Below are 18,022 nucleotides of genomic sequence, written 5' to 3' on the forward strand. Positions count from 1 at the left end.
ACAGGATGAGTTTCTGCAACACAAATGATGTGTTTAGTTGTTGTGACAGCACAATGGTGTGAATAGTGATGGGCTATAGCACGGCTGTCAAGGATTTGGTGGAATGAAGGCAAACAGCAAACTTTTGTGTGTGTGTGTGTGTGTGTGTGTGTGTGTGTGTTTTCTCTCTCTCTCTCTCTCTCTCTCTCTCTCCATGACGGTGAGCACACGAGCCAAGCTTGGCAATAAAATGACTAAGCTTACAGATGCCTCAATAAACCATAGCTGTTCAGACATTTGGTGGACCGAGCTTTAAAGGCTCCAAACTGTCTTCTGAACTGCCAAACTGACTTCAGAACCGTCTGCCATCTTCATATCCATCCCATGCTTCTGCTTACTTAATAACTATACACTGTATATCAAACATTTGGATCTGCTAAACTCCTATATAAGCAGGCCATATATCCAGCCTAACTCCATATAGCAACTACTTCCTCATCTTAAACTACCAGTTTTAAGTAAAACTTTGCCCTAAATTACCTTGCAGTGAATGCATAAATGCATCTGTATCGTTAATAGTTACGTTCACGCCATTGATACAGTTGATAAATTTTTGGCTCCCAGCATGCTTTCCAATCCAGTGTATCAATCCCAGATATTTTCTGAGTAAGAAACTTGCTGCAGTTTTTGTACACATCATTCTGTTGGCATATCTGAACGCTGTGTTTTCATTCTCTGTTGGCTCCTGCAGGAATGGGCCAAAAACAACAGAGGAACGGGCGGCCCAACAGTTCAGTTCCAGTCTTCAGAGCCATCAATAACTGAACCTGGAGCCACCATCTGGACTTGGTTTTTCTTTACACAAATGCATCTGACGGCGTAGTGGACCATTATATTTGCATCAAAAAAGAATTAGCAATATTTCATCATGCTGCATGATACTGTGCTATTTGTGTAGATAAGCCCCTTAGCAAACTACACATCGTTCACCCATCGCTGACTACAACAAACGAAGGTGCCGGTTCCCAAAAATGTGCAACCACTTTTCATGTGAAAGCTTTTGCATATGAACGGAAGTCCATGTGAAATTTGCATTAATACACAGACGCAACTGTCTCTGACACTATGGACACTATGAATCCTGCTTGGTTGTAACGAGTCTGAACCCACAGCTGATTTAACTACAACCGAGTCCCTGACAAATGAATCATGATGTGTAGTAGATGCCCCTTTCACCCAGCATTATCTTTCTCTCGGGCACTTCAAGATAAGCATCCCAGCTCTGACCAATAAATCTGCCAGTTGACTCCTTAATCTGAGAGGATATTAAGTGACAAACGCCGTGATGTTTCTGTCAGCATCAAGCAGGCGAGGGTTAAATAGTGTGTATCAGGGGACTACTCTGCAGTGGGGAAAACATACAGGCCTCATCTTTCACCATAATCTGCTCAACAGCCCTATAGACACCTCCCAGCTTTCCTCAATCCTTCAGCCGAGCATCCGCCTTTCCATTATAAATAACACAGCCATTTATATGGGATTAAATTGGGGATTAATTTGATTCAAGTCAGGGTATGGGAATTCATTAGCCGTCTGACAGTGGCACTATACATGGGGGGAATTTAATTTGAATCCCCCAAGGGAAGCACTATGGGGCACTGGGGCTGCGTTGAAATGGAGGTCTTAAAGACAAGGGGGGATATTGTTCCACACTTTAGATTGGGACACTTGTAAGGTGGCTCTTTATTGCTGTTGATGGTTTGTTATCAAATTGAGAGCAGCAATGCTATTAGGTGAGAGTGTCCTTAAACTGGCCATGCTGGAAGGAGAGAGACGGGTTTATCTGAGGGGAAAGAAGGCTTACCCTCGCAGTTGGCCTCGCCTATCTGCATGGATCGACAACAGTTCTTGACACCCGCATGACCGTGAAGAAGTAAATACAGGTTTTTCACACAGATTTGGCTCCCACTCATACCGTATTAAAATGAGCACATTATTTGAATGTCAGTGATTCTCATGAATGTTGAAATGGCATATCTATCGCCGCCATTCCCGACAAGCTGTGTGGTGTAAAGTAAAGGCATTAAATTCGACTTGGACGCAGATTACTGAATTCACCCCTGCAGAACACCATCTTGGCATTCTCTAAATTGGACAAGTCCCATTGTAAGAGCCTATCACAGCGCACATGTCTGAATAGGAGAACATATGCAGGACAAAATATTCCGTAGTTTGTTATTCCGAGGACGGCACTGGGGGCACACGGGCTTGTTTGCCTTTGCTGGAAGAGGAGATTGGATTGGGGGTTTAAATGAATCGCTGGCGCACCACGTTTATAGGTTTCATTAACTTTTAATGAGTTGGGTGTCCTTCGCTGTGATTGGTTGGCAAACCTCTGCTTTCACTTCCTGGAACTGGAGCTGAGGGGGAAGTGATGAGATATTGCAGCATGTTGGCTTCCATGTTATGGCCATGTGCTGCCGAATGTGCCACACTGGGTGGAAATGGGTCAGGATAGATACATGATGTAATGTCGTACTATTCCAAAAGCACAAGCCCCAGATAGCCATCAGCACTGGCAACTGCTGAATCTAAAACCTGGAGGTACTGAGTCTCGAGGGGAATAAAGAAACCTTGGCAGATCAATCACAGCCAAGCAGGCATCCCTTTACCACCGTTGACTGACATATCGTTTTATGGTCGCTTTGCCAACAAGGTTTGATCTCGAAGACAGGCATGAGAGCCGCTGGGAAATGCCTGTGGGATTACCAAAAAGGAGCTAGAGGCATGAGTGCGTGCATGCACACAAATGTCTCCAACAATCAACTCGTGCAATACCTAACTTCATATTTTGAGCATCTTTAATCTCCATCCAATATAGTATCTTTCTGCCTGGATGATCACACATCTATTATCTTCCATGCAAGCTTTTTTTTTTTTTTTTCTGTACGCTTTATGTTTCTCCTTGAGAAGCTAATCCCCTCCTCCAGTGTGCGGCTGAGCCTCACTTCAACACCCCTGAGAAACAAAGCCCTCGCCTGTCATCTCTATTTTATCTCCATCACACTGGCATACGTACGATGGAAAGTTCTTCCTTCAGACATTTACATGATCTCCATCACCGTTCGTTTTCACTTGTTCCCTTTAGAAACCTCCACTGGTTTGGTAAGGTGGGGGACTGGCTTCTCTTCCATTTGCATGATGACAGACCTGTGTTGCAATACTTCACAAGGATAAACACTGACCATCCATCCACTTCCAGGCATATAAAAGCAGCAGGGTAGTGAGAGGCACCCAGTCCTGGCCTGAATAGATCTCCTTTAGGTCAGTGCACGTCCCACCAGCTGCTGCCTCACAGTACTCAATGGCCATTGTTGACGGACCTCCCTCTCTCTCTCTCTCAGGACATGAAGGAGTCCTACACTGGAATGTCACATAGTCGTGTCAGAGGAGTGCGGACACATCACAGTCAGCGGCTGCATTCTCACCCTGTCCATCCTGCCATCTCTGCCTCTCTTTCCCCCCCTCTTTTTTCAGCACACACACAGACACACACACACACTCCTTCTTTCCATCATAACATAACCCCGAGCTGACCTTCAGATAGCTAGATTTAGGGAAAATTAAAAAAAAAACAGCCGTGTCTGCTACAGTGACTGTGAAACAGTCATCTTCAATAATGATGAGAGGTGAACAGTCAGCGGTCAAAATCTGCTACCTGAGTGAAGGCCAAAGCAGAAAAGCAGAGAGTCACATTTGTGTTTGAGCATTAGGGAGGTAGACAGAAAAATAATTGAAGAGTAAGTATGGCTTTGGTACGCATCTGTAAATCCCTGATTATACTCCATAAAATCTCCTTTTAGATTATTTTCTACACTTCCATCAAATTTAAAATATCCTCCCCACACATCAAATATGAACCAAGCATTTAGATATTAACTGCGTGGTATTAAGAGTGTGATATTTGCACCGTTAATGCAGATTCGGAACATTTTAAATGAATTTCACAAAGAGCACACTTTAAGGCCATCATAGTCAAACAGTTCATTTCAAGTTTCAAACTCTGCCAAGTGCCCAGTTTGATTTATTCAGTAGAAGGCTACCTGGTTTACAACTGTTTCACTTCCCTTATTTAAAAATAAGAATGTCACTGAGGGAGATTTAAGCTAAATAACTAATCCCAGGTGGTGCATTTGAGGCCTCAATTAAACCCAAATACCCAATAAAATCATGTGGATAAAAACTCCATTCTTATTTCTTATTTAATTTTAGTTTACTTTATACTGCATTTTTAATTGATGTTTTTTCTAGGAACATTTTTTAAAATCACCACCATGACAGCACAAATGCAGGCTATGCAAATATATGTATATTTTCACACGCATATGCAAATGTCTTTTTACTCTATAATATATCAACAGGCTTAAGAACGCATTTTGCCGTTTCAGTTACACAACAGCAACGTAACTCACTCAACAATTTACATTTTGGGATGTTCCAGTTTGACGTACGGCGTGTGGGGCTGATGCAAAAACCAAAACACTTAATTTTCCCGTTTGCTTTAATTCCTAATATTGCCAGTAATCGACAAAAATGACAGCGTGGTAATAAAACAGCAAGGCAGCGTGAGAAAATAATTATTCACTGAGAAAATCAGGTTAACGAACAATCTCTTCAAACATTTCCATCAATTGTTTAAACCTAAATTGGACCATAACATGCTTTCCAATAATCGTATTGTTCTTTCACGCGCTTCTCGAATTGAAAAATGATAATAGCCTAATAATGAACACATGTGCTCCTCGGCAGTGGATAAGGTGCGGAGGACACTGGAGGCGCACACGGTGGAGGCGGACGGGCGGACAGACGGAGCGCCGCACCGGGCCGGGCCGCCCGCTGAGAAACCATGGGTGGCTTTGAGTTTTGACTTTGTGGTCCTTTAATATACTGAGGGACGGCAGTTTGCCTTGCTAAGATATGGGATTAGGAGTATTTCTGGTGAAAGAGGAGTTAAGTCGGGCTAGTGTGGACGGTCCCTCCCCTGCAAAAGGCTGAGACAGAATTACAGCTTGTTGGACCTGTGTCCCGCCGTCGCCATGGAGACAGATCTACTTGGGTGTTCCAGTCCGCGGGCTGCAGCGAAGGAAGCCTAAAGGTGCGGCAGGCGCGCGGCTGTACACACCACCATCCGATCCGTGGAAATAACTCTGTAGTCTTTATTAAAGCGCAGAAATGCAGCCGAGCAATTACCGGTGATCGGAGGGGGTTTAATGGCCAGTTGGAGGAGTGATTACAAAACTGTCCTTCCACACATCCGAGTGCTGCAGCTGCCGCGTCCCCGAGGGGGATTTTCATATGTCTTAATATTTCTTACATTTTTATATAAGTTATTTTCCCTCTTTCATACATTTTCCCTCTGTCAGGAATCCCAGTGCCCTTCCTCTGCCGTGGTATCCAGCTGACGCCCATGGGTGGACGCGCGTATGGCTTAGGATCCTGAGTCACTCAGTGAAAACAGAGGCCCAGAGGCATTACAATGAACCGCTGTAGGGAAAATGTCTCACCTAAAGGTCTGCTACAGTTAGAAGCTGCTGAAAGCACATGACAACAGTTTGGTTACAATTAAAAAAAAAAAAAAAAGAAGAAAAGAATCTGAACTATGAGCAGTAAGCGTATTTAATCTGAAGGATATTATTTCCTGTTTTCATACATGCCATGTTTTAATAGAATTTGTGACATTTCTGTTCCATTTATTGATAAATGTAGATTTCCCGTCAGCAGGCTGCAGCCAGAGTCAGACTCCCGCAGAGGATGCGTCTGGGAGCTTTGTGCCCGTGTGAGAAAGGAGGTCTGATTTCCAGGCCTTAATCGAGAAATATGCAAATGCGACCGCAAGAAATGCAGAGAAATCAGGTTAGCTGAGTAAAAAGGATCAACAGGCTGGACCAGCCTTTATTCAGTTGCTATAACAACAGATGTGCCGGTGTATGATGGTGCGGCTACAGGAGCTGCAGAGGTTTCCTCCGCTGTTCAAAGTTAGGAGATGGGGAAGGAGCGGCGATGTGGCCTCGGCGCACTTTTGTCCGCCAGTACAGATTGGGGTTGGTTACCTTTGAACCGGCAAAGCTCCAAGAGGCCATTCCCATCTCAGTGCGCGCTGGAGAGGGCTTCACTGGGGTTATCCCGCCTTCAGAGGATCGGAGGAGAGCCGCGGCCGGATACAATTGTTTAATATTGGCTAATGGACATTTTGGAGGGCTCTCCATCTACTTAGGATTTAGAGGAACAGGTCCTCCAAATTATAATAAAGGCATTATTTTCTAACGGCATCAAATATTGGGCATTATTATTATTATTATTATTATTATTATTATTATTATTATTATTATTATTATCATCATCATTATTATTGTTGTTGTTATTATTATTATTTTTATTATTAAACATGTTGTTAATGTTAATACAAATGACAGGAATATTACTAGTAGTATTGTTAGTATTATTATTATTAATATCATTATTACAATACATTACAAATGAACATTTTAAGGCGTACCACAATAGCTACTGATATCTAGTTTCCATATCACCCTCACTCATTAAACGCTTGCCATCACAATCAGACGTGTCTATATTTTACAAGTGCAGATTTAAAAAATAAATAGATAAATACTCTGATTCCCACCACACTGATTTGTATGTGAGGTGACATATAAGAGCAGAGGCAGGGTCAGCAAAGCTCAGCTCGCTGTCATGGCTTCAGCGCAGCAACAACCATACCAATCAGCCGTACACTGCAAAAAATATCCGACTCAACAAGTCACGAAGTCCATACTGACACTCATATTTCTCTGAGCACGTGAAGAGACCCGCTGCTTTCACCTGCTCCCCGTGTCAAAGCTTCAGGAGAGGAGTTCTAGCTCTTGTCTTGTCAGATGGTTTTTTTATTTTTTAGTTTTCAGAAGTCACCGCACTGACAGGTGGAGTTGCCCCATTCTCTGAGTTACCTTTTAAAGATGAGCAGTGAGACCACATCCCCCTGTTAGTGACAGTTGTTTCTGCAGTGCAGCAGGAACTTCTCTCCATCACGCAACTCGAGAGACACAGAAGCCTGAAGCAGCCTCTATCACACAACGTGCAGATCCCCTCAGCTTTGCACCACCCTGTCGTGAAATCCAATACGTCTCCTTTCTCATGAATCTAGGATATCAGCCTCCGCCACCCACCCCTCCACCACCACCACCACCACCACCACCCCACCCTTCCATGAATGACTGTTCGGGAATGACCATCAAACCACCTCTCCCCCCTTCTTAATAATAAAGATTTAAAAAGAGAGCATTTTACAGAATAAAAAGCTTCATACCTGCGCAAAATAGCCGCTGCTTGTTGTTGGCACGCCACACAGGAGCCCATTGTAGAAGCTCGCCTTCTGCCTTCTGCAAAGGGCTCCAGACATCACGGCATTTATTTGAGCTCAAACTCTGTCACTGTTGACTTTAGCACAAAGCAAAGATTTCACTGCCCCGCTAGTTAAAAAAAAAAAAATGATTATTTTACAGAGATATCGATCAGTGTGCTATAAAAAAAAATCAGCTTAGCATTATATGTCTAAAATGAATAGAACGAAATTTAATGTCTGTGTAAATTTACTGAGCTGCGGCGTCCTATTCAAAGTTTACACTTGTGCAATTTGGTTTGTGTGTGTACTCTTCCTATATGTGGGCATAGCCTCCACTCCATTGTTTACTGCCTTTGTTTATTCGCAGATCACGCTGTTTAAAGTGCGATCTGTAAAGAGGGTCTGGAGAATAAACGCACACTTTAGGCCCTACGTGTTCAGAAGGCGAAGGGGTGTCGTGCGGTTCTAAGGGGAGCAGAAATGTCCCCAAACTCCCCTGGCCTTGGATTTGAGCTCAGCAGGGAAGGGCTGGCGGGAGGAGGAAGAGTGTGTGTGTGTGTGTGGGGGGGGGGGGGTCGATTCATTTGAACGACAACTAGCCTATCTTATCTAACAAGAGGGGAGGGTCCAACTACTTTAAAATAGGGAGTAGACAATGGACCCCCAGACTGAGGGGAGAGAAGTTAGAGCATCACATTCAGGCTGCTCTGTTCCCAAATCAGCCCCCTTTTCCAACAACTATTCTCCTGCGCCACGGGAGGCTGTTTTATGTGACAATGACACTTAATCTTATTCACTGATCTAAACTTTGCTGTGTGTGTGTGTGTGTGCGTGTGCGTGTGCGTGTGCGTGTGTGTGTGTGTGTGTGTGTGTGTGTGTGTGTGTGTGTGTGTGTGTGTGTGTGTGTGTGCGTGTGTGTGTGTGTGTGTGCGTGTGCGTGTGCGTGTGCGTGAGGATGACCCTGTGTGACTGGCAGGCAGGTTGGCACCGTGTTTGAGTGACAGCGCTCCATAGGTTTGAATCCTAATGAGCGTGTGACTGTATCTGTGGGAATCTGAATGTCTGCTTTGATGCATGTATATTATCATCTGACACGTAGGCCCGCGGCTGCTGGATTCTGGCGAGATGAAACGGTCCAGTGAGAGAGCATGACGGAGAACAGCTCTGCATCAAACACTACGTTTTCCTTTGCAGTACGTTTGGATTGTGTTGCTGACTTGGGCCTTCTCTGCGGGGGCTGTCTTCTTCTTCTTCTTCATCATCTCGGTAACAAAATATTACAAACTGACTTATGTGTTGGGTAAGCCCCCTTTTCCCCCACCACCCCCCACCCACCCCATAAATATCCCAATTTGTGTTGGGGATTAATAAGCGTGTGCTTGTTTTGTTTGCATTTACTGACTGACAAACTGAAAGCATTGTGCGCGCAAAGTGTCAGCAAAGCGATTAATCCCTGCTGGAAACATGCGCCTAATTACACAGGCAGGAGGAGAACATGTTTTAGAATTTTAAAAAATCCATAATTATTGTGAATAATGTTATTATGGATGTCATAAATACCCAAACGGCATCTAAGTGGAAATACTTTTAACGTTGAGTGTGTGTGTGTGTGTGTGTGTGTGTGTGTGTGTGTGTGTGCAGGAAATTTGCGTAAACTAACCGAAATTAATGTTTTTCTTGAATGTGAACCATGACGTTATTTCCTGTCGTATGGATTTCTATTAATTTAATCTACTAATTTAGGGAACACAGTTGATTTAACATAATTTAATTGTGGATCCACTTATTCTAGTCCCCTGATTTATAATAATACTAATACTACTAATTATAATAAAACTACCAATGATAATAATAATAATAATAATGGTCGAACAACATGATATTCAGAAAACAAAACCAATAACACTTTAATATAGATTCTGTTCTTGTCACTACAAGAATACACATATACAAGCCATAAATAGGAATTACACAAATGATTGAAGAAATCCTGCGAGGCATTTAAATTCATTTAGGAATCCAGGTATGCAGATGGAGGCTATTTTACAGCAAGTTGTTGTTGTTTGTCTTTGGAGTCCATTCCTGAAGCCGACTTCTGAACAGATCTCGTCACATTATCATTACTTTTAATTATCATTATCAACATCCTCTCTCAAAATAATTAGGCTACTAACAAACTCGACAACTAAAAGGGTGGGAAACGTCAAAAATATCTGAAATACATATTGTACACAAACTCTATATTTTTTTTTACAAATGTACAAATTGAAGGGGAAGAAAGTCCACATCGGATGGAGCCCAAAGAGTTTATGAGGAGTTCATGATTGGCCTGGAATAGACGCCTTGGTAGTAAGTCGTGTCAGGTATGGATGAAGAATCCAGACCGGGTTTGCCCGCCATGGAGCCCATGGAAAGAGCCCCGGCCATGGGGGAGCCATAGCCAGAGTAATGCATCACCTGCTCGTAAGTCTTTAGGTCCATTTTGTGATGCTGCTGCTCCGAGGACATGAGGTTATTTATGGAGAAGGGGTGGTTGAAGGAGTAGTGGTGCTCCGGCTTCAGGTGCGCTTCGTGCGCAAGGACCGAGTGATGCTGAGACATGAGGTGCTGCCCCTGCGACACCGGGGAGGCGGCGGCGTGCTCCGGGCTCAGGGCCTGGCTCGTCTTCATGTCCGACAGGGACCTTTTGTGGTCGCTGGAGGAGGAGTTAGAGTGCGGGGACTCGTTGCCGTTGCAGCTCTCCGAGCTGCTGTTGGAGGAGCCGCCGTCTCCCCCTTTGCGCCCGGAATCCTTCATGGTCTTCTTGTCGCACTTGAAGCGCTTCTGCCTCCTCAGGTAGCAGCCGTTCTCAAACATGTTCCCGGAGTCCGGATGCAGAGTCCAAAAGGAGCCTTTCCCGGGTTTATCCGGCGACCTGGGCACTTTGAGGAAGCAGTCATTGAACGACAAAGAGTGGCGAATGGAGTTCTGCCAGCGCTGCTGGTTCTGTCGGTAAAAAGGGAACAGGTCCATTATCCACTGGTAGATCTCGGCCAGTGTCAGCATCTTGCTGGGAGACTGCTGGATGGCCATGGTGATGAGGGAAATGTAGGAATACGGGGGTTTGGCGTGCGTGTAGCTCCTGCGGTAGGTCTTGGGGTCTCTGGACCTGTTGATGTTAGACTGTCCGTAAATGGGGCTCATGGCGTTCATGTTGGTGTAGGATGTCAGGGCGTTCATGGATGCGGGCTGCGCGGTCATGGGACTCATACTGGGGCTCAGGGCTGCGCTCATGGCCGTCATGCCCGCTCCCATGCCGTTCATGGCTCCGGTGCCCGGTGACATGCCGGTCATGGAGGGGCTCATGCCCGTGTTGACGTAAGACATGTTCATGGAGTTGGCTGTCATGTTGGCAGTGCTGTTCATGCCGGACATGCTCATGTAGGTATTCATAGAGTTCATTCCCAGGCCCGTGTTCATGTTGCCAACCGAGGTGTAACACTGTCAGTGAGGGAAAGAGATGATCAGTTTGGCTCAAGCATTACAGGAAGGAACCAGAAGCAACTGTAATGACTAAACACAGAGGTTAGGTTTTCTCTAAGCCTCATAAAATCAGAATGATTGCGTTCGTTCAAAATAGGATTATTCTGGTTGGAGGTACTTTAAATGCGCGCTGGCTCGTAAAGGTTAAACAGAGACGTGCTGTGATATTAAGAAAGCAGCTGCATGTGTTTAACAAAGCACTTAAAGCCGCTGCTAAAGACAGTAAATCAAGTTAAACAATCCGCTAAAAATGTACAATGTCGAAGAGACTGACACCTAAAGTGACTGTGCTCACACACACACACACACACACACACACACACACACAACACTGCGACTGCAACACAAATATTTGAATCAATTTCCCCAAAACCAAATAGCCCAGATGTTTGTTGAGTGGAAACACGAGAAAAAAAAATAATCTGATCTAGTAAAGATACGTTTAGATTTATGAAATTATAATCCGAGTGAAAAGTCTCTCCCCCCCCCACCCTACATGTCAAGCAACTTTGTTAGGATAGTGCGCTGCGTGGAGATGGGGGAGGATTTGGAGGCGCCTCAAGTCAATATTTGATCACAAAGTTAATATTATCTCAGGGCTAATATTGAGTTGTATAAAATGGGATCGGCTTTAGACGGAAAAAAAATATATATTTAAGGTACCCACCTCGGGCTCTCCGTAGTAGGTGCTCCAGTCGGTGTGTTCGTGTCCTTCCATTTTAACTGCTCCGAGCATCATGGAGGACTTTTACAAAGCGTCTCCCAGCAGAGGAAAAGCCAAAAGTCTCTCTAATAGCAGGTGACTGGGGACCACTGAGTGTATTTGGGTCGTCGGTGTGTCCCTTCGTCGAGGACTGGCGCATGTGTGTCTTATGGAGCCAGCCGTGAGATGCGTCTGTCAGTGACTGGAGTTCAAATGACGCTCCGTGCTGCCTGTTAACGCTGTGATATAGCTCCGTGCGCTAGGCAAGCCTCCAATCCCTACTTCTACGCCTTGGGCCCTATTTGAATAATCTCCTCGCACCTAGGCGTGAGACTCCTCAAGCTCCCTCCCCCCCACTGCCACCGCTACCACCCCAATTGTACACCTGCGCTGACTGAAAAGAACAGTTTCTTATGAAAAGCTTCATTAGAAACTAATCTTATTGTGTTTTTGGCTGAAGCAACAAAAAAAAAAAAAGAAAAAGAAAGAAAGAGCCATAAAAGGAATGTTTGGCGCTCTTCCTTCGTGTGCTTTTCATTATGCGCATCCTCCAGCGCGCTTATTCCACTTCAGCTGGGCTGAAATCTGAATTTTTATTGCGTTGCATTCAAGGAATTTTAAAGTGTCAGCCTTTATTGTAGCCGTTCATTATTTCACACCAACAACACTGAAGGAGATGCCACCGTGTCTGAGTCAGATCAAGCTTGATCCATAGGTAGGAATCAGCTTAAAGGAATGTTTTCTGGCAAATCATTGGTTAATAATTCTATTAGAACACGCTGTCAGGGTGTAGATCCACATGTAGGTGTTTAATCAAACAGTAGCATCATTATGTGTTAGAACCTGAAGAGAATAATGACGTTATGGCTGCATGAGCGCACGTGCACAGGAGTCCTATGGGGTCCATTTAAATGATTGAAGCTCCTTTAATAAAAACGGGTTCGTATCAGCGAAGCTAGAAGTCATTTCATCAGCTTGTCCCAGCTGGTCAACAGTTAGGTTCTGATAGAAATCAGATGGTTTGATCGCTGTTTCAGTTTGGACAATTTTTCAAAATATTTTTTTTTTCCAACTAGTGTTTGCAAAAAAAACAAAAAAAGTGCGGCTCCACGCTGCTTCAGCAGGCTGAGAGACTGAGAGACTGTTTCCAAATGTTTTAATTAGTGTGGAGTGAGGCACCGCAGCTTCAGAGCGCCCTCTCTCGGTTAACTTCTCCAACTGGCTCTGCTGTGTGAGGCACGTGGAGCACAATGATCCTCCAGAAGCAAACGTCTGAGAAACATTTTAGAATCGATGGGATTTGAGAAAATGAGTTTTTGACACTAAGTAGATGCAGAATAATTCAAGGCACAATAACCAGGGGTGGGGGTGGGATGGAGGGGGGGGTGTAGTGGTCAGTGACCAGAACCCACGCTCACTTAACACCTTTTTTATTTGCTGAAGTGAATTTATATTTGTATATCTGCTCATTAGAGTGTGTATCACAGTGTGGGAAGATTGTTTTTGCGCCTCTCTTTGCACAATGGAACCTCCATCTCCATCTCATGGTTTTTTTTTTCTTTCCCTACCGTTCCAGCAGGAGAGGACGCGGCCCGGGCTGCCGAGGCCCAGCCTGTACAGTATTTGTATGACACAAACATCAAGGTGAGGCTGCAGTCCGGTGCCAGCCACGTGTCAGCGCTGGTACATCTATTTGACTGCATATTTACGCAAGAGCATAACTATCAGTATAGAGAGCCATTAGTAAAGGCGAGTAAACCTGTCGTGTTGACGAGGGACTAACAGAGTCTGCTTAACTTGGAAATGAGATCATGAGGGGGAAAAAAAAAAAAAGCTGTGTGTTTGAGGATTGGGGATTTCACCGGAGAGAGCTGGAGATGGTCACATCTGCCTGACGCGTTCAACACTTCTTTTTATTACACTTACACTTATAATTATTATTTCTAATAATTAAAAACAACAATTGTGTCACAGTGTTAAAACTCACAGCCACCTGACATTTACTGATATATTATTTGTATCATTCAGACAATGTATTTTAGGGCTATGTCTGCTGCAGGTCTTCATATAGAATAGATATAAGCACAATAAGCTCATATCTAAAAATATAAATCATTGAAATCAAAAGTGTTTTACAGTTTTCACGTATATTTCTGTTGCGTAAATGAAAATAAAAAATATCTCTGTGAGGAAAAGTGTTGTCTGTGTTGCATGAACACGTCTGCTGTGTTTCCAGTGTTACATGTCTTTGTGCACACGAGGAGGAGTGTGAACCGATCAGAAATCTGCTGGTGGACAATTATTTAAAACATTTTTTTTTTAAAAAACGTGTCTCCTCTAATTTAATCAATAGTGTGCACGGCTTGAAAACATCAGCACATCATAGTTATTCCCAAATTACAGACATCAAATCCTCAGTCCTCTAAAACGGACCTTGACCTGCATGACATTATGTTCCTGATTGAGACATGTTGCTAATTCCATAGTTAATCATCAACCTGCCACAGTCCACATGGGTGAAGGTCACATTTTGGATTTAGTCAAAAACAAAAACTTCAACTGGGGCTTGTGTGTGTCAGTCACCGTATTCTGCATGTATTCCTAATAACCCCCCCTGTGGTGTGCATGCTACCACTCTCAGTCACACCAAAACAATAATCACCCTGATTACTTTTTCAAATGGGGTGCAAGAAAATTTGACAACAGAAATAACATCTCTACTGAGCTAAAGGGGAACTGGAACCTGGCTCCTTTGTCATTTCCCATTTGTATAGTCAGTTCAGTAAATCACAGTCAGGCGTTAGTAGTGAAGAACAGGCTTTAGTGAAAATAAAAATGAAATAAAAGGTATCACACATGAAATCTTCATTGCATTATACCCAGATATAACAGAGACAAGCAATCAGACACACTGTAAGCAGACCTGTTATTGAGTGATTAAATATTAAGGTTGCACTTCTGCAGCTCGAACAAACCATGATGAAATGCAAATGAACAGCAACACTGTTTTAGGAAACACTAATAAATTGAATTTTAAAAAAATTATTATTTTTTGTCTTTTCCTTTTAGTATGCTGGAAGATTTTTTAGCCAAAACTGTTTCTTCACATTAGAATTCTGGAGCCCTTTTGGTGTGTTGCATAGTGAAATCATTTCATTATTATGTCATGGTCATATCGTGTGGAATCCTTCATATAATATCTGTGAAAAATGAGTCTCGGGTCAAATAAAGGCATTCATTAGCTTCTGTTCATCCTCTGTTCTATTTTATGAACGCCAGATTTGACTCGGCCATTGCAATACTGTATGTAAGCTTGAAGATCAGCTTTTTGATAGGAGCATTGTGACTCTAAAAGCCTTTCAGTCGTTAATGCAACACGTTCTGCCACTGCATTTAGCTCATGTCTCCACAACCCTGTGCACAAGAGGAGGACAGAAGTGCATTGACTTTCTCTTTCAAGGATGAGTCAAAAGTAAAAGTAGCACACTACGTTCATGGAAAGTTGGCATTTTCCCCATGAGTATACATATCCAGGGCCCAACATCTCTCCTCCTTCAGGGCTAGTTTTGCCACTTCATTGATCAATTAGCCTCAATGATGATCAGTGTCACATTTCACACATTCAGGCGTCATTCCTTTACTGGTTATGACAAGGGCAAACACTAAATGATGAAAGTTTAATGAGTCAGTTAGAGAGGTGAAAGCACAACACCTGCATGAGCGAGGCCTTATGGGACACCACAAAGCCTTGTTTGCTGGTACAGATGCTGGTGGGTGTCTGGGGGGGCTTTTCTTGGGTGCAGGGCATGGGGGGTGGGGGGGTGGAAGGCGGAACTCCTCGTACAACCCTTCAAACACCCAGGAGTTGTTGGCAGGAATGTGTTAACTTTAAGTTTCAACTTTCAAAGTAAGGATTTTTTTTTCTTTTTTTCAACTGAGATTGAAGGATTCACCGAAGAATGTCTCTTTTTGTGCCTTTGTATCCATCTGAGTGCACAAAGTCACACAGAACAGGACAGGGCAAAGGGTTAAGCATGTAATTCATCAAAATAAAATTAATAACGAGAGAGTCTTCCTCTTAGAAAGTGCTGGAAAAAAGTGTTTGCTGCCAACTTGCCTGTGGTGACAGTAAACATTCCAGAGCCGGGCTGGAGTTTGGACTTGCCATTATCTGCCACAGCTGTGACAACGCCTGTTGGCCGCAGGTTTGTGGCTGGCCACACTGTGTTTACCTGGAAATGAATCTGAAAAGCGGCTGGACTGGGAAGGCACACAACCCGGCTAAATAAAAACTGAGAGTGGTCATTGCAATGAGATGCAGTGTGGGAGGGAGTCCAAAGTTATTGCACTGGCCCCAGTGGGTCAGGGCGCAAACACAGGCGTAAACGCACTAAGGATATCCTCAAATACACACCTTTTGATACTGAGAGGAATGTGGCGAGGAATGCCATTCGATATGTTTTATGTTGACTGTATCCAGGGCACTGCAGATTCAATACTTCTCTCTTGTCATGTTAAAGGACCCCGTGTTGACCGCTGGCCTTCATTTATCAAACAAGGTGACAGTTTATCTATTGGACCACAGGAGAGGAGTGAGAACGGAGGGATCCCGAGAGACGCACAGATCAGATGGCACTAAAGAAGGACATCAATTTAGAGTCTTTAGGAGCTCCGATTGTTGCAACACACACCTATTTGGGTACCACACTCTGATAAGGCGCCATTTATAAAGGCTGTATGCTGAAACTAATTACTTTATTAATGAATACAACAGATAATAATAATAATAGATCAGTTACTAATTCTTTATTGATCAGTTATAAGCATTAATAAGATTTACCTTTGGGTCCCAAGGTTGTGATTTACTAATGGGTGACTAACATTTAGAACTACATTATTACCAAATAGAAAGGATGAACACCTGCCAAATGGGGTTTTCGCTACCTGGCAACATAAAAAGTGTTCATTTAAATAGCTTAGAATGATCTATAATGATTTAACAACCATTAATAGATAGTCTAGGTGCAGCAAAGAAGCATTTTTATGAAGGGCACCTTATTAGAAAGCACATAAAGTGAAGTTTTATGTATTATTAAAAAAAGTTAAATGGTGGAGATAATTAATAGAACCGTAGACAGAAAAAACTAAAAGAGGAGTGAAAGGATGAAAACCCAATAGTTCATGTGGATGATGTGATGTGTTTTATAAATTGTATATCCCCCCCCCCCCCCCCCATTCTGATGTGATAGATGTGCTCAGACACTAGGCTTCCTCGCAATTTCTGAACTTTCCAAGCAACGTGGATGGGATGTGTATTAGAGCCAAAAGATTTAATATCACCAAATCAGCACATTGTTATTCATTAGTGGACCAACTGCAGAGTCAATACACATTTAATCACAGACTGAAGGCAATTAAAACAGGAGGGGGGCCAGTAGTGCTATGTTAATTAAAGTGCCAGGCTCCCATGGGAAGCTCTGTGTCTAAATATCACCACAATCAAGCCCGTGCCATAATCCATGATGAGCTATTGCTGTTCACACTCGGCCGTCGTGCTGTCAGATTCACGTCAGGTTGGACAAGAGGGCAAACCTGGCCCGGTGATTAAAGAGTTGTGTATCAGTAATTGTCTTTTCAGTCCTTGCTGACTCAGGAGACGTGTGCATCACCTGCCAGCATCCCTTCCATGACAGTTCTATTAATTGATCAAGTATTGTAATCTAGCGTTGAGTTGATATATAATGATATGGAACGGGGGCCATCCTCCAGATACTGCAGCAAGCTTCCTTTGATCACCACAATGCCCGATTTCTACGAATCTGCTGGGCTGCAACCATCTCTGACGGGCCTCTTGAGAAAACATGCACACACTCATCTCAGCTCTACATCTCAGAGAGGCTTTTGCTCCATTTCCTTTTTCCATCAGTCACTCAGTCAGTCAGTGAGTGAGGTTCATATCTGCTGCTGTCTTATCTGTATTCCAGGCTGATGGGGAAATTCAAGTTTGGGATTACCTCTGACTGCTGACCCGAACCCATCAGACAACTGGCCGGCCCTGCGCTTTCATTATCCCCATGCTTCAAAGCACAATACAACAAAATCTCACACTCTCTTGAGCAGGCACACGTTTCTGGCATATCTAAAATCCCTGTGCCTGAACGTGCTATCCTTGTTTCGCATGTATGTATGCATGAGGATAGAAATTAAAAGCTGATAGTGGAGAATGTATATCTGGTCTACATTAGAGGAGAGCCTATATCTTCTCCCCTTTGCCAGGCAGTTGTCTCCTTCCTGTATGGATTGAGGGCCCATCCATATGCAGATGGCTAATTTGTAGTGTTTACAGAGGAGCAAAGAGGGGGCCGACAACTCATGAAGAGGGCTGAAAAGAGGCTGCCTATGTGTCACCCCAGGAG

At 43.7% G+C, this 18,022-nt stretch overlaps 1 protein-coding gene across 1 annotated transcript; it reads right to left on the reverse strand.

The window, feature by feature from the left end:
• Positions 1-9,292: 9,292 nt before the first annotated feature.
• foxa2 (forkhead box A2) lies at positions 9,293-11,855 on the reverse strand. Its single transcript, XM_070842382.1, has 2 exons — positions 11,571-11,855; positions 9,293-10,861 (listed from the first exon to the last, which is right to left on the reverse strand). The coding sequence occupies exons 1-2, from the start codon at positions 11,640-11,642 to the stop codon at positions 9,689-9,691; spliced, it is 1,245 nt and encodes a 414-aa protein (XP_070698483.1). The 5' UTR covers positions 11,643-11,855; the 3' UTR covers positions 9,293-9,688.
• Positions 11,856-18,022: the final 6,167 nt, after the last annotated feature.

Source organism: Pempheris klunzingeri, chromosome 13 (genome assembly GCF_042242105.1).
Source record: "Pempheris klunzingeri isolate RE-2024b chromosome 13, fPemKlu1.hap1, whole genome shotgun sequence".
In the NCBI taxonomy this organism is placed as follows: Eukaryota; Metazoa; Chordata; class Actinopteri; order Acropomatiformes; family Pempheridae; genus Pempheris; species Pempheris klunzingeri.

Bases quoted from the DNA above. Each gene is read 5' to 3' on its own strand.
- foxa2 (XM_070842382.1), bottom strand. From the start codon at position 11,642: ATGATGCTCGGAGCAGTTAAAATGGAAGGACACGAACACACCGACTGG. The intron at 10,862-11,570 runs GTGGGTACCTTA...CCTCACTGACAG, and splicing joins CCTACTACGGAGAGCCCGAG to TGTTACACCTCGGTTGGCAA.